The sequence below is a fragment of the Asterias rubens genome, chromosome 11 (assembly GCF_902459465.1).
Source record: "Asterias rubens chromosome 11, eAstRub1.3, whole genome shotgun sequence".
NCBI lineage: Eukaryota > Metazoa > Echinodermata > Asteroidea > Forcipulatida > Asteriidae > Asterias > Asterias rubens.
Window position 1 is genome coordinate 866,278 of NC_047072.1, and position 12,728 is coordinate 879,005.

Genomic DNA, 12,728 nt, shown 5'->3' on the forward strand with positions numbered 1-12,728 from the left:
TACAAGCAATCGGCAAAACCATTAGTGATTAAATGTCTAGTCTGCACATTCTTTAATAATGACATTTGTAAATAACTTTAATTATGATATGATCCCCATCTAAAAATAAACACGTGCTGCTCGGGTTGTTGTCTGCCGTAGATAGAATAAGTCCTTAAATTTGATCCCTCGCATGACAATGCGGGTCTAACCTACGACAACCGTCAATTCACGTCACTGGCATTCCTAACATCACTCAATGTCTCTCAATCGAAAAATTTAATATAAGCTATATTCCGGTAAAATCCAAATTAGAGTTCATGTTCAACAGATGAAATCCCGTGTTTGGCAGCACCCTCCCCCTCCCCCACTATGTAGCCTACACGCAGATTGCGAGCAAGGTGTATGTAAAATGTGTATAGCGCCCTCTGTGTCTCAATTTAAACAGGTTGGGGTGCCCCACATGGGGTTTATCTCGTCGGGAATAATGACTACTAAAATATTTTGTTTCGTTCTGCTTATAAAAGTAACTAGTCTTTGAAGCTGAGATTTTAAACATATTTCCACTAAATACTCTTCTTTTGTTTGTGTGAATTTAGGTGGATATGTTTGTCAACCTAGAGATTGAAATAGGGGAGAGAAGATGGTGTTTGTTTTGTTTTGGTTGTGGCCATTCGCTTGGTTCACACACATGTCGTGTGTCACCGCAAAGCTATCCAATGCGGGTTTTTTTTTCTAGGAGGAGGATGCATTAACATAATTCCACGTTGAGGTCGTGGGAGCCACTTAGTGTTAGCCAATGAGTAGCTCCATTCATCTGATTGTGCGTTGAGTCCGTGCAGTCAGCCATGTCAGTCACGTCCGTCCCCCGCCAATCAGATCAACCGTCACGCCCCACTGGGCCCCCCTAGCCGTACACACAGAAACAGAGCTGCGCTACGACACTGCATCAGTGTGCATTGAATACTTTGCCAGGCCAGTACAAGGGCATGTGCATGTGTAGTAGTAAGTAGTCGTACACACACGCGGTTCGGGGATTTTTTCCTCAGTTGTTTTGCAAGTCAGATCAGACACGGGTTCGTCAACATGTCTATGGCAATACCCTCCTCCACCACACCATACCATCTCCACCAGGCAAACAGTTACAGCGAAGCCGAAGCTCCAGTCGGCATCACAGTGCCATCGTCCTCTCCTAGCATGCAATCTGGCCAGGTGAACGTCATGTATCAGAAACTAGGCAATGATTTCCTTCAACACATCCAGCAGCCGAGTAACAACGGGTTACCGCTTGGGCATCCCGGTGCCCAATGGGTCGGGTTGTCGGCCCCGCACGCCGACGCCAGCCAGATGTGGCAGGCGGCCGTACCGGCCCAGCTCATGGGCCAAGACATTAAACCCAACCTAGTCGGGCAGACCCGGGAGGAAATTCAGAACTTGCACCACAGAGTGAGCCATGGACAGCCACCCTCATCATGGAACTCCCCGTCGAACACACACATGGCCATGCCAATGAGTATGAGCATGCCGATGACAACGTCCAATTCACCGGGGCATCATTTGGGACATTCGCCTCACTATACCTCGTACGGTGCCGCGATGGGTATGAATGGGATGGTCAGCAGTGCTCAACAACTCTGCCAGTCGGGCATCCCACGGACACATAACTCGAACGGGTCGCCACTCGGCCACGAAATGTCACACAATGGCCCACCGAGCAACGAGCCCGTGGAGGACTGCGACGCGCCGACATCGGACGACTTAGAGCAGTTCGCTAAGCAGTTCAAACAACGCCGGATCAAGCTTGGCTACACCCAAGCCGATGTTGGACTGGCACTGGGTACTCTATACGGTAATGTTTTCAGCCAGACCACCATATGCCGATTTGAGGCACTCCAGCTAAGCTTCAAGAATATGTGTAAGTTGAAACCATTACTCGCTAAATGGCTGGAGGAGGCCGACTCAACATCCGGGTCGCCGACTTGCTTAGACAAAATAGCAGCACAGGGCAGGAAAAGAAAGAAGAGGACCAGCATTGAGGTAACTGTCAAAGGAGCCCTTGAAAACGCATTCTTGAAACAACCCAAACCAGCCGCTCAGGAGATCTCTGGACTTGCCGATAGCTTACAACTCGAGAAGGAGGTGGTGAGAGTGTGGTTTTGCAACAGACGACAGAAGGAGAAGAGAATGACCCCGCCCAACAACCAGGGTAGCATCTCGGGTGGTGAGTCCGGTGGTGAGTCTGATAGCTTAGTGTCGTCCCATGGTATGTCCCTTCACCAACCCGTCATCACCACGCTGTCGTCCCATATGCAGGGTTCAGCGAGTTCCCCTGTTCACATCGGGGCTTCGTCCGTGTCACCCCCGCCGAACCATGTCACCTCGGGGATGGGACAGCATGGACATTGACTAGGCGACCCCAAGCTCGTATACTACACCACCATCCCACCCCGCAACTTGTAGGTGAGGGACTTTGTGCATTATAGCCCCCCAATTTTTACCTCAGGACTTTTTCAAAAACCTATTTTAAAAAATTCCTGTTTTAAACAGTCGAGTAGTATAGTCACTGTGCAGGCATTACTACCCCGTCGTGGCGAGTGCATTTTGGCCATTTATTTATTACCCACAACCAGTACAAAGCACACACAAAAGGCCACACACCAATTTAAACTTAGTACTCCTGCCACAGGGCTGTACTTTATTAGAAACCACTCGAGACACAAGTGCTGAATTTTATTTAAGAAACTTATCTTGTCTTTTTTAAACTGCAAACAATTCACTATTTGGTTGGTGCCTCTTGTAACGAAACAGATTTTTTTTTTTTTTTAAACAAAAGCTGTTGTGTGGTTCTATACAGTACACATAATGTGGCCAGTTTTACATCACTGTAAATAATCAAACAATCATTCTGCAGATTTATTTTATCCAAGATGTTCATGAATTACCTGTATAAAAAAAACACCTTTTCAAGAGTTTACATCTTTTTGCTCTGAAGTATTACACTATTTATTGTGGTTATATGCAGCATATTATGTGTTATAAAAACGAAACATCGTTTCAAAATCTTTAACCAAAATTCCACCTTTTCATAACTTTTATGACTGCACATATAAATGAATCTTCACACAAATGTGCTGCTTACTTCTGCAATTGTGTGAAGACTCACAACTCATTGTATAAAAGAAAGACGGAACGAAACTTCTTTGTGACTTTTAGAACAAAAACTTTGCACTGGCGATAAGCAGGGTATATTTATTATGTAAATTTCAATTTTGTCAGTGCTGAATTTATGGTAAGGGACTTGTATGTATATGTGGTTACGTATTGGAAGTTCTTATGAGAAGAAAAAAAATTGTAATTGTGTATATAAGCTGAGAACTCAGTGAACGTTTAATTTTCACAGTTATAGTGCTTCTTTTTATTTATCAAAAAAAAAAACTAAACAACTATTTTAATTTGGACAAGTTTTCAAAGTTTTTTTATAATATCAATTCATGATTATCAATCATTATGATTACGGTATATTGGTACAATATTACATTCCCACCAAGATTTACAAACTGAACATGTGAATAGTCCCACCTTTTTAAAATAATTATAGTTATGTTTTAAGTTCACTTTTATGTCATGTTATTTATTATACTGTGCTCTCTGATATAAAAACAACAACACCATATTATATTATTAGCCAAAATGTTATTTAAAAACAAGATTTAGGGATTATAACCGAAGACGTGTTGGTTCACAAAGCCACGCGTATTGTCACATTGTGGGTAATTGACAACAATCATATTAAACACCCGAGTAAACGAAACACAAAGAGCTAATTGATCGAACTTTATTTTGTCAATTTTTATCAAACAATACTATACCCACCTCCAAATTTACACACACACAAATAGAAAAGAAGACAAAATCTGAGAGCTTTGCTCTACGTTTCCCCTCGCCAATTGCAAGAAATTTCTTTGGCATTGGGGAAAGAGTTTTTTAACGTGAGCACTTAACTCAATTTGCTGTACTGAAATCAAATCGGAAAAAGGATAATAAAATTTCAACCATGGAACACAAACAAGCTCTTTAGCCTTGTGTATAACAGGCATTCATAGGCTGTGTGTGTCTACCGTGCTAGGTTTTTTCTCTTCTTTTCTATATCTACGCCCGTACAAAAGCCGAGAACATGCCAGAGGCGTTGTATAGCATGAGATTTCTAACTACGATTAGCTGGGTCAAGAGCATGCTGCGCCGTGCGCTGCTGCAGACATCCCAGGATGGCAACTCCGATTTTTTGTTTTTGAAGGAGGAAAAGATATATAAGTCAGGTGTATTATTATTTCACTGTGTTAGAGAAAGGCTTCCGTGTAAGGTTAGATTCTCTGTGGGAAAGTCCTGCCATGGCACTGTTGCAACAGTATTCACTTGAACAAAGAGCAAGCGACCCGCGTTGTACTATGGTAATTTGATTAGTAAAGATCCACTGCGAGAAACTTCATTTTCGTTTGCTGCTCTGTGTGGAAAGCTGGGCTGGGATTCCCTCCTCCTTCCAACGGTGGCTAGTTAGTGAGCCAGCTCAGGCGTCATATACAACGGCCAAATTCGTTTCTAAATCTATAAAATGTGTCTGTTGGGGCGGGGGGGGGGGGGTCGATTTATAAAATGTTACTTTCTGGTGTTTGTAATAAATTCACATCTTCAATCATTCAGGTCTTTAATTTGTAGTGCTTTTACCAATTTTAAATGTTGTTTTTGTTTTTTACTTGAAATTCACGATGGTATTGTTTTATTCTTTAAGTCTTTGTTTTAAGGATCTCTTTTCAAAACGAAACACATCTCACATCTTGCGTACTTACGTCCATGGAGTTGTATGAAATATGAATAGAATTTCCGAAAGTTAATTTCAGATTTAAAAGATGGTGAAACATGACTACTATTGACCTAGAAATTCCGCTCAGTTGTTACAAATCTAGAAGAAAATAAAAATTGATTTGTGCTCATAAATTTTTAATGAGTTACAATGTATCATCCATAACTTTATGGTTGATTTAAGAAAATATATTGCATACATTTGACGGGGAAATAAACATGGTTCATATAACACAGTGTGTTTGTACAATTTTTACAAATACAGTTTTCATTTGGGCACGGCTGAACTATTTTCAATCAGGTTTAGTACCTACATAAGCAGCTTATCCTTGTTAAATTAAATTTACAAACGGAAAAGTGACTTTTGTGTTTTGTCTCGGGTCTGAATTTTGCCAGGATTTGAAATTGGATTTCTAGGCGTAACCATTTAAATTATTTAATATTTTATTCGAATGTTAATGTTTAATATTTGATTGTTTAACTGAACGTCCAATCTTGTAGCTCATGAGAACAGACAGTAAGAGTTTCCCAAAGAAAAACACTTTTTATTGTAACCATTTTGTCTTTCTTAATAATCGGCTTTGTGTTCCATTGGCTTTTAATCTTAAACTGTGGACCGTAATGGTTATTTCCTTACACACATTTCCAGTTTGACTTCTACTGTGCGTTCTTTATGTTCATTCAAGTATTAGGGGACTATTTATATTTTTGCTTTTTACAAAATCTGCCAATCCTTTCGTCTTTCTCATAAAAGTTGACTTTGTCGCTTTAGTTTTCTAAGCCTTCCGATCTTAAAATTGTAACACACATTTAACAAAATTTGTGTTTTGCTTAAATTGATTACGGAGGACCTGATCAGTCTTGAAATAGCTGAAAAATTCGCTTGTGTTTGCTCTCGAATTAACCTTTTAATTACTTAAATTTTAAAATGAATTGGCCACTCTGTCTTATCCCCCCCTAAAGTTTCACGCAGATCTCGAAATATTTTCTCAAAAATATTCTGTTTTCAAACTTGTTTTTGTCAATGTGTTTACTTTTCGTAGAGTATGATCTCTCTAAATTTGTGTCCTTCCATTTGATGCACTTTCTTTGAGAACAATTTCAGCTCAAAGTCAATATCCTTTTTTTCTGATGAAAGCTTCAAAAAATAAAATGTTAAGAAAGAATGTAAGATTTTCTTTCTTGGTTGTATAAGTGCAAACCAACACCCATCTCTTGCAAGTATCAACACACCCTATTAAGGAAATTGTCTTTTATGAATGACGAGATTATTCAAAACAAGATATCATATTGAATTAGTTGATTTAAAATCTAATTTAATATAAATGCTTTGTATTCACGGGCGTCCGGAGCTATTCATACCCTGGAATCCTATCGCTTGGAACTAAGTGCTGACGAGACACAAGCTGCCATGTGAGACTTCCTCTTTTTTAGCTGATTTCCTCTTGTTGGGTTTTGATTTTCTTCTTTTTTCCCTCCACTGTACAAAATCATAATAATATTATCTTTTCCTTCTTCCCCCCCCCCCCCCGTTTTTTTATGGATAGTTGCTCACATACCTGCATTACAGAAGATACACGTTTATGACTTGCGGAAGGGGATTATATTATAACTGACGTGTTTGAAGATGATGTTTAACAAAACATGTCAAATAAACATTTAAGGATTTGTGGAACATGAGGTGAACGAAGATTTTTATTTTTTAGTTGTCACGAGAGATTCTCTGTAGCAGTACATATTTACGACTTGCGGAATGGAATGCGGTTACATATTGACGCTTACGAAGATGATGATGATTAGATAAACATAATATTAAAAACTTTAGGGATTATGAAATATGAGGTAAAATCGCATTTATTTATCACCGTGCAGTTTTTCTTTTTCAAGATTTCGACCATACTGATTGCGCTTTGATTATTTGCAAAACAATTTCATTTTCAATGGTTTTGATTTTTAAAAGTACATTTCATTTCGTGAATGAAACACAATATTGACTTGGACTTTTAAAATGCAATGTAAAATAATTCAGTCTTTGGGCTGCGAAAGCAGATTTTTTAAATAATAAACCAATAATATTAATAACAATTTGTCTCGTTAACTCACAACACGTTTTGATATTGTGAGAGACACTATAATATACGAAGTCGTTAGATTCTACGATGATAAAAATAGTTCAACTTTTTGGATGGGTTGTGGGAGACACCATGACCACCACAGATGGTAGGGTTTAAGTTACTAAAAAATAGACAAGTGAAACCATGGAGCTATTGTTCCATGTGAATCTGATTCATGAAATCTGAAAATACAAATGAATCTCAACCCACTTCATGTTCCACGGTACAGTTCGAAACTCAATCTATATTATTCGTGAATACTGCGTTTTGTGAAAATTTCCGTTTTTGATTGGAAAATTGGTGGGGAAAAGGCAACAGAACCACAGATGTTTGGCAAATATTTGAAAGATAATTATCAGATTTATTTCACATCATGTGTGCATGAATGAAAGTTTGTAATTGAAAGTTTAAGTTCACCTTGGTCATTATTTCACGAATTTGCTTCTTGGATGTCGTGGACATTTGTTATTTTTGGGGGGATAAAATTGTCGTGTGTGATATTTTGAGGGTTCTGCATGGGTTTTGTATCTTGAAATCTTAACAATAACCACAGCTGTTTGGTTTGGGGCAGCCTTCCCAGCAGAAATCGACGACACCTCGGCAACTAAACACACCGAAAAATAGCGTCTTTTCCCCTCCTCTACCCCCTGTACACCGTTCGCGTAAAAGGTTGCCCGATACTGTTGAACGATCACACACAACCTATGGTCTGTCTGTAGGTCAAAAGAATGGGGTTATTAGCTTGAAGAGTGTGCCATCTCACCAACAAAAGAAAACACAGCCGTTCGGGAGCAGCCAAGGTGGCCGACGTCCTAACATGGTCCTAACTACTAAAATTCCCAGTCAATAAGTTTTGACGTGTTAGTCAAGGGGGTTTTGATGAGAGAGGCAGCAGTGAAAAGAAAAGGCATGAAATCCGCTCGTCTAACAACAGCACGGTGGAGTGAAGATCGCCTGCCTGTGTGTCGTGGCCGACCGTCGTGACACCTGGATGGTTGTGCTCACCGCGATCGGCAGATGTTCGACCCCGGCACAGCGCGACTGTAGCACGGGTACGCTCGCTGCTTTTTTTTTTCCCAAGAAAAAAACGAGCACATTGTCGTTGTCACGTTTCATGTAGCAGACCATCGAAAACGCTTTTCAAACCGGACCGGAATCGGTATTCTTGAAGGGGGTGGAACCTAAATAGAAGGGGATGTTTTACAAAGGTTTCTTACTCTGGAAAACAACACCATATACCCTCGTGCTTGTTGTATGGGTCCAGCTATGAACACACAACCCCCCTGTGTTGACAAACTGAAACTTTGTTGAAAAGATTGTGCGGGGAAAGCATTGGAGTCAACACGTAGCAGAGGAGTTTTGTTTTGGTGTGACTTTTCCACATGTGGAAATCAATTACTGATTTGTGTTTTCTTTTGCTGAAGGGGTTAGGTTATACTCGACAGGTCTTGAGCAAACAGGTGGAAGATGTGTAGCAAATATCTTGCGATTGGTGTAGTTGTGTTATTCATCTGCAGATATTCACAAATTTACTGATACACAAATATCCAGAGACCCCTTTTCAGAGAGATTTTGTTGTATTTTGTTGTTACTTATTCAATGACTAAACCCATGTCAAACCTTGTAATGGCATTGTTCAAATTACAGGCATGCTTCTGTGTATGCACATTTGTTGCTCAACATGTAGCCCACATTAGGCATTATTTACTCTCAACGAAATGCTGTACAAAACACAATTAATGTATAATAAATAAATAATTTAACAAATCAATGAATAGAACCATACAACTGTAATACTGAGCTGTATAATTTTATTTAAGGGTAAACAAGAGTTAAGTTAGTTTTTAAAGCCATTTGACCCTTTCGGTAAACAGGCTCAATCGGTCATCGGGGTCGGGAGAAAATAATGGGAAAACCCACCCTTGTATCCGCACGTTTCGCCGTGTCATGACATGTATTAAAAAAAATCCGTAATTCTCGCTATCGAGAATTGATATTGTTTGACTGTTTTCTCAAAAAGTAAAGCATTTCATGGAATAATATTTCAAGAGAAGTCTTTCACCACTACCTTCTGTAAACCCTGTGCGTTATTTGTAAATTTGTGAATTTTTTCTCTGTACCGAAAGGGTCCAATGGCTTTAAAGCACACCTACACAATCAGAGACAGACCCGAATCTACAAAATCTCGTCTCTCTTTTCTGAATTGCACTTGCTAGAAAAATACTATTAACAAATAATATTAATAAATAAGTCAAAAAGTTAATCAATAGAAACGCAGCTGTAACACTGCGCCGTATAATTTATCAAAGGGTTACACTATTACACACATTCAGCAGAGTATAAGGTTTAAATAAAAAAGGTCTGGTCTCTCCATTCTGGTCAATAGTGTAAAAGGCGATACGACCTCTTGTCAATAATGCGATCAGGGCCCAATTTCATAGAGCTGCTAAGCACAAAACTTTGCTTAGCACAACATTTTTGCCTGGATAAAAACAGGATTACTAACCAAATTTCCACGAATAAGCAACAGATGAATACCAGTAACAAGCAATATGCAACAAATGGAAATTTGGTTGATCCTGTTTTTATCAAGGAAGAAATTTCATGCTAAGTAAATGTGTTTGCTTAGCAGCTTTATGAAACTGGGCCTAGGTGTGTGTCGTAACCACTAGGACCCAATTTCATAAAGCTGTTAAGCAGAGATACTGCTTGAGGAATTTCTTTGCTAATGATGAGTTGGACATCATCAGTCACCATGTAAACGTAATATAATTTTGGCTGGTTATACTTTTCTGTTTAGTAATACTGTGCTTAGCAAGTTTTTGTGCTTCCTGCTTTTTGAAATTGGGCCCAGAGTTAATGCAACCTGAACAAAAAAGGGACTCTGTGCATGTGATAACTTTGGAATTTCAAAGGAAATTTCAATAATCTAAGGTTTGGAAATAGTTATGTTTCGTGAAAACAGACAATCTGAGCTCTCAGTTTGTAATTTCAAAAAGAGAGTTTAAGAATCTTAGTTTGTGGAAACAGTTGTGCTTTGTAACAGCACATTTTAAGAGCAGAGTTTTGTTGATAAAACAAAAAGTGGACTGGGTCTTGAATGTGGGAGGAGGTGGCAGTGTTACAGGTATGTTTTGATTGTTGCTCTAACGGGAAGAATGTTCCACAAAAAAACACAGCTAGCGATATCAGCCAACGCAATGTCCCGACCGTGGTATTTTCTTAACTCGTCCTACCTCACTTCAACAGTACGGGTTATAAGACAACGTGCATTAACCCCGTCCCTCTATGGTGATATAGCACACTCAAAACGACATCAGTTAGGAAATACTCAATTCGGCCCCTTTGTGTTAAAGGTACTGGACAGTATTGGTAACTACTAAAAAATAATTGCTAACATAAACACTAACTTGGTAACGAGCGTTGAAGAGCTGTTGATATAATAAAACATTGTGAGAGACGGCTCCCTCTGAAGAGAATCTTGTTCCTTCGTAACAGGGAAAAACAATATTCCGTCAGGTATGAGCTGTTCTTGTGATTTGTTTCTTGAAGAGAACTGAAACGACTGTACGGTTTCCAAGAACCAGTGCAGCATCCCTGGGATATTTCTTGAAAACTATAGGGATTTAAAAGGATATACTTTGCCAATAACGAATTATGTAACACCCCTTTATGATACTTTTCTTGATAACTATTCAGGATTTTGTGAGCTCTTCCAAAAAATCAACGACGGACCCTCCCTTTTTGATATGTTTCTTTATAATTAGAGGATGGGAATTTATGTTCTCTTCAAATAACCAATGATATACCTAAAATATATAACTAAAATAGTTGAATTAATTATTACTCTTCCAAAGCCATTAGAACAGCCCAACAATGGAAGATCAAGTATCAGTGATCACATGAGTGAACGCAAATCAAAATTGAAAGGGATACATTTCATCTACAGTCATTAGCACTGACTACAATCAAAGGGGTTGCATACGCTTGGTAATGGAATCCTCTGTTGATTTCAAATCCTGTATATTTTTGTATAGACTACTTACCTGTTAAATTTTGATTTCAAAAGGTGGTAGTGTTTTTGAGATTATTGCCGAAAATTTTTAGCGGTGACAACCAACGAAGAACAATCTAGTACTAGAATACACACAATCTGAGGGACATTTCTGTCAGTAACGCTTCTCAGATCAAAAATAGCTGGGGGATGAAAGGTTATTTCTTGTCCATATACCGCAGAACTTTGGAAAGAAAGTTTCCTAAAATGCCTTATACTGTTTTTCTGCTGTGTACCTTTTACCAAGTAAGTTTGGTTTGACAGTTCCCTAAGAACAAACTCTACCTGACAAGTAGATACACACACATGGTGTTAACGCAAACCAAGTTTATAATGATACACCTCACCATGCAATGCCTCAAATCCTATATCCAGTTTGGTTTGTATTGTCATTAATTTTCAGAGTCATTTCCAATTATACAGGTCCTTTAATAATTACATGTACATGTTCAACCTTCTGCTATGTGCCGACATCACCCCCCCCCCCGGTTTTCAGTCATCTGACGAGCTTTTTTGTTTTGTTTCTTGGCAAAGAAATACGGATGTATTTTTGCAGAAAATTTGACCCAAAAATGTAGACTTCCTGTAGTGTAATGCTGAGTGCGGTGAACGACACCCTCTAAAACATTGCGCTGTGGTAAGATTTCTTGCCATGAGACATTGTTAGTCATCGGACCTGCGAAACAGAATCATCAACAGAACAAGGAAATAATAAATGTCCTCTCTTCATTTGCCGTGGACAAGTCCAGAAGAAATAGAGAGAGGAGCTTGTTGAAATTAATCCACTGTAGGACCGACGGAGGCACGTGACTCCCGCCATCTTTGCTTGTTTTTGCCGCGGTGTGTAAACAGGGGAAAGTGCGGTCTCAGAGATTGCTGTGTGTGATATGGCTTGGGGTGGAGGCTACGGGTGATGACGTCATCGCACGGAATCTCCCCAACAACGTGTTTAACATCTCGAAAAAGAGAGCGGGTCTTCCGTGACCTTTAGCAAAGCACATTCTTCTTGCATCGAATTTCAGATTTATTTTCCTTTCGTTTTTAAAGGTACTAGACAATATTTGTAATTGCTCAACATAATTGTTAGCATACAAACATACCTTGTAACAAGCAATGGAGAGCTGTTGATAGTAAACAAAAAAGGGCATTGTGAGAAACGGCTCCCACTGAAAACAGAGGAAGTTCCTCCATGCTCTGAAGTAACGTATATTTTTTTTTAGAAAGAGGTAATTTCTCACTCAAATAGTAAAAAAGACTTCAATTGAAGTCTTATAATATGCATCTGAAAGGTGTTTTTTTCTTCAATATTCTCTTCCAACTTCGATGACCAATTGAGTAAAAATTTCCACAGGTTTGTTAATGTAAACGCATTATTTTGGGACATATAAAATGAGAAGACTGGTCTTTGACAATTACCAAAGGTGTCCACTGTCCATTGCCTTTGATGATTGCTGATGATTTGTTATACTGTTTTGAGGAAAATGGCCCAATCAATGTGTCGACGTATCCCGAAAGGGGTAGTATGAATGCAGGGACCGATCGGGGACCGATTGATGACCTCGTTCGGGAAGAGGAATTCACACAACTCATAAAAGGTGCAAATCAGTGCCTTTTAAGAGAAAAGCATTTCTGACTCACGGTTTAATATGTTTACTAAAGAGGCAAGGGACGTTGAAGGTCAACAAGCATAAAGTGTGCACTCTCCCTTGCACCGCGGAGGAAGA

General features: G+C 39.2%; 1 protein-coding gene across 1 annotated transcript; it reads left to right on the plus strand.

Moving 5' to 3' along the window:
- Positions 1-951: 951 nt before the first annotated feature.
- On the plus strand, positions 952-5,393 carry LOC117296563 (POU domain, class 3, transcription factor 4-B-like). The gene has a single exon (XM_033779554.1). It carries the CDS (start codon positions 1,066-1,068, stop codon positions 2,383-2,385), a length of 1,320 nt encoding a protein of 439 aa, XP_033635445.1. The 5' UTR covers positions 952-1,065; the 3' UTR covers positions 2,386-5,393.
- Positions 5,394-12,728: the final 7,335 nt, after the last annotated feature.

Excerpts from the sequence above, each read along its gene's own strand:
- LOC117296563 (XM_033779554.1), top strand. The coding sequence starts at position 1,066 with ATGTCTATGGCAATACCCTCCTCCACCACACCATACCATCTCCACCAG.